The 4,674-nt window shown below is 36.9% G+C and overlaps 1 protein-coding gene across 1 annotated transcript; it reads left to right on the top strand.

Moving 5' to 3' along the window:
- Window positions 1–1,063: 1,063 nt before the first annotated feature.
- Window positions 1,064–1,996, top strand: LOC306998956 (beta-1,3-galactosyl-O-glycosyl-glycoprotein beta-1,6-N-acetylglucosaminyltransferase 3-like; the record flags this gene model as incomplete). Its single annotated transcript, XM_079613355.1, has 1 exon — window positions 1,064–1,996. One exon carries the CDS (start codon window positions 1,064–1,066, stop codon window positions 1,994–1,996), a length of 933 nt encoding a protein of 310 aa, XP_079469481.1.
- Between the last annotated feature and the right edge of the window lie 2,678 nt (window positions 1,997–4,674).

Raw genomic sequence — 4,674 nt, 5'->3', positions numbered from 1 at the left:
CTGTCTATTGTATAAGGGCAGACCTGACACATAACATAATGCAGTTTCTGTAAATTCAGCTGATGTTAGTGTTTTTTTGTCATTGTGTTTTGATTGACTAAATGTTCCTGACAAAATGTGTTAGTGTTTTGAATAATTATTTGATTTTGAAACATGTTTGCAGTGTTTTGTTAGACATAATGTATTTTGTTAATGTATTATTGTATTTTAAAAAATAGTTTTGGAGTTTAGTTTACAATGTGTGATTTTGAGCATGAAATTAACCGTTTTGCCAATTGTGTGTTTTAGGTGTGTTGGTGCATTAAGAGTTTAGGAAAATTGTTAAATGTATTGAAAAAACCGACATAGCGATCGTAAAAAACTGTAATATAGATATAGTATATAGATTACTATACAATAGAGTGATAAAATAAAAGCCTTTGAAGTTAAGGAATATTAAATCCATGTCATACAGGCTACAGATCTGGTAATAAAACAAAACAAACAGCTTCTTCAAAGCGACCAGACGTGATACACAATACCTTAATACACACCCTCCTGGTTGGTGATATTCACATCGCCTCTGTGCAATAACTATTAATCTTTATCCCAGAAGTCCACCCTTCCCCTTTGTACAAGATTTGCTGTCTTGTCACAAGATGCTTTATACCTCACTGGTACTGGCAGTTGTTTTTGGACAAATCTAATTTTTAAAGAATTGAATATGAGATTAAAAAATCGGAGGATTCTGAAAATAATCTCCATTTCAGTGTCCCTCTTTTTGCTGATCTATTTAGAACGAATGGCAAATTGTCCTCATAAGAAAGAGCTGGTCTTGAATCACTTACTAAAGCAGGATGTTGGAGAACTACTGGCTTGTTCTGCTATTATCCAAGGAGACATGGACGGAGTGGACAAGGACATTTTCGGGAAGCTTTTGGCCTAAAAAAAAAAGAAGACATCCCTGCTATCCGAATCATTCTATCTCAACGCAACCAAGGATTGTCCATCCTACATCCGAGACAGAGGGTTTCTGATGCTTTCTCTCAGTAAAGAGGAGAAAGATTTCCCCATTGCTTACTCAATGGTGATCCACGAGAAGATTGAGATGTTTGAAAGGCTCTTAAGGGCCATTTACACTCCTGACAATGTGTACTGTGTTCATGTGGACCAGAAGTCATCTGAGATCTTTAAAGAAGCAGTTAGGGCCATTGTGTCCTGCCTGACCAACGTGTTTGTGGCCAGCAAACTGGAGAATGTGATCTACGCCTCCTGGTCTCGAGTTCAAGCAGACATCAACTGCATGCAGGATCTGCTCACGTCACCTGTCCAGTGGAGGTATCTGCTCAACACCTGTGGCAATGATTTCCCCATTAAAACCAATGGAGAAATGATTCAGTCTCTAAAACTCCTGAACGGAAAGAACAGTTTGGAGTCCGAGACTGTAAATTCCAAAAAGGTGCGCTGGCAGTATCATCACAATGTTACGAATGTTGTGACTCGGACCGATGTTACAAAGTCACCCCCGCCAATACATAGCCCTATGTTCTCAGGGAATGCTTACTTTGTGGTTTCAAGAGAGTTTGTGGATCACATCTTCAAAAGCGAAGAGATTCAAGATTTCATGGAATGGGAGAAAGATACATACAGTCCAGATGAGCACATGTGGGCTACATTACAGCGGATGCATTCTGTACCAGGATCCAACCCTCCAAACAGAAAGTACGAGCAATCAGACATGAACTCAATTGCTCGTCTAGTGAAGTGGAGCTACCATGAAGGAGATCTAAAGAGTGGGGCTGCCTACCCACCATGTACTGGGATGTACAGACGGTCAGTGTGTGTCTATGGAGCTGGGGACTTGAAATGGATTGTGAGGCAACACCATCTTTTGGCAAACAAGTTTGATCCAGAAGTAGATGATGTAGCAATCAAATGTATGGAGGCTTTTTTAAGGTACAAAGCTATTTATGGTCAATCATTAATAACAGTTGAAAAATCTGACATTATTTTATGATGTTTTAATGACAGGTACAGTATCTATTTGTATATTTTTCTAGATATTATAGGAATCTTTTTATGGATATGATTGTGAATGTAATAAAATATATATGAACATTAACATTTTTGAAGTTGGTCATATTAATAGGATGATGCAAATGTTCAAATACTTTCAATTAAATTAATAATTCGTGTTTAAAAATGATTTGTACACTTTAGAGAAGCTCTCTTTGTGTTACAACTAATACTTCATATAAACCAACCGATTTGTAAATAACTTAACATTAATATATCATTACTTAGACTACCTATAGTTAGAAAATGAAACCTTTCTCCATATAAATATTGATGCAAGTAGAATCAGAAAACAATCAGTTAATCAAAACTACACCCTTCAAGTGGAAAATCAGAAAAACCTCACCATTTCACAATGGTTCATTTAAATGAAAAAAAAATACACACCTAAGGTTCCAGCTTATTTCGATAGTCCACTAGACATTCTACTAACTATACGTAACTTTGCAACTTCATGTCGACTAACTCTCATTAGAGTATTAGTAGGCTGTAGTAGACTGTTAGTAGACTGTTAGGTTAGGGTTAGGTGCATGTTCGGGTTAGAAGAATAAGTTGACTTGTAGTTGCCAAGTTACTTATTCAATTCAATTCAAATTTATTTGTATAGCGCTTTTCACAATACATATTGTTTCAAAGCAGCTTTACAGAAAATGCATTTCAGAAATGTACATACAAAAATACAGTTAGTTAATCATGTATAAATTTAGGGCATAACATATCGCCGGCGTTGGGTCGTCTCTTCACAGGCGTCGAGTCGTCTCTTCACAGGCGTTGGGGCATCTGAAGTCTCCATGAGAGGCTGGATACATAACTGGAGCTGACGAACTCTATTTGAGTTATCTCGGGACAGGCGCCCCGAGATAACAACAAAAAAGGGCAGATGGGAAATAATTAGCGTAGCTGCTGTTGATAATATGAATGCATTTGATCTGATTTAACTGTAGTATAAAAGGTATGAGATGCATTATGTGAATGCTTGGCTAAAGACAGGGGCGGAGTGGCAATCGGGACGGTCGGGACTTCTCCCGGTCGGCCGGCCGGCCAGAAGGTCGATAGATTATTCATGAGCGGCCCATATAAGTTATTATAACGGCCGTGAGTGGCCGGAGCAGGAGGGCGCCGTCCAGCACTGTAGCCCTACACACGCATCTCCTCTCCTCTCCCGTCATATTCTTTACAGAACCTCATGTAAATGGGGAAGACGTTTATCCAATGAACCGATTGCAGGTCAAGTCTATTTACAGAAACGTAGGGAGATAATGAGCGCCCCCTGCCCCCTTGTCTAATGGCATGGCCCATGACACATGCGCCAGACAGAGCGAGAAGAGACTCAGAATCAGAAAGGATTAGCGTGGTTGATTGCTATTTTAAAGATAACAAACACCATGGAAGGCAAGAAGAGAAAGGAGAATGGAGGGGCCGAAAAGGGCAGAATAAAGAAGAAGCGGATGCTGGAGGAGGATGCCTCAAAGTGCACAAAAATTACGGATTTATTCCGTAATCAGGCGTCGTCAACAAAGAGTGTTGCAGGTATTCACCAGAAAAACGGTGGCCTCAAGCATTAACGTAACTTACGTTATTGCTAATGCTAGCCGCCCGTGAACTAGCACAAGCTGCTAGTAAAATGTTGGTAATAATAATGACTAATTTAATTAGTGGTAGGTAGGTAGTGTTTGTGTATTGTATTCATACTATAATGACCTCGCCCGTTTATAATTGGTAACACTTTATAATACAGTATATACACTTTATAATACATAAAAATAATTATTTATAAGTGGTTAGTTTATGATAAACTATAAAAATATACAAAACATTCATAAATGAATAATTTGTTAGCAAGTGATATGCTAACAATTTGTATGTTTTGTAAATTCCGTTACGAGTAATTTACAGGTGATTAGTAATGATTAACTAAATCATTCACAAAACATGAATGGATTTCATAAATGTTTAAATAAATTATGTTGCATTTTGTATGTTTTGCCCACATAATTAAGGTGCACACACAGAGTGGTTAAAGATTCCAGGTGTTTCAGAGAAGACAGCTGTCTATACCCTCAATGACAATTGTAAATTATTACTGAATCTACAAAACATGTTCAACATATCACTTATCATATATGAATGCATAGGATAGGAATGTTTTGTAAATAATTAGGCTAGTTATTCATTTACTAATCACTTGTAAATTACTTGTGACCGAATTAACAAAAAAATACATAAATAACATTTTATGTATTTTTTTGTTAATTGCAAATTTGCAATGACAAAATGACAAATTGCATATTTTTAGAGTCAAACGAGTTGTATTTTTTTGGAAAATATTATAATACATTAACAATGTATTGGAACACATACATATTCTTTACACCAGTAGTGCATCCAAAAATGTTAGTGTTAAATCTGCAATTCATGTGCAGCACAGCCAGACCTTTCAAAAAAAGTTTTTTTTTTTTTTTTTTTTTTTTTGGTAGGTGGGTGAATTTTATATCCCCTAACACGCAGCTTATACTATCAGGGGAAAACGCAATTATTGTTATGCTGTAAAAAAATTAATTTGTATGTGTGCCTGTTCTGTTTTTTCCACACAGTCTCAGAATTCAGTCAGACTCAGCC

The sequence above is a fragment of the Phoxinus phoxinus genome (assembly GCF_949152265.1).
Source record: "Phoxinus phoxinus genome assembly, chromosome: 5".
Lineage (NCBI taxonomy): Eukaryota > Metazoa > Chordata > Actinopteri > Cypriniformes > Leuciscidae > Phoxinus > Phoxinus phoxinus.
The sequence above is the reverse complement of the archived record's forward strand: the minus strand, read 5'-3'. Positions and strand labels throughout refer to the sequence as shown.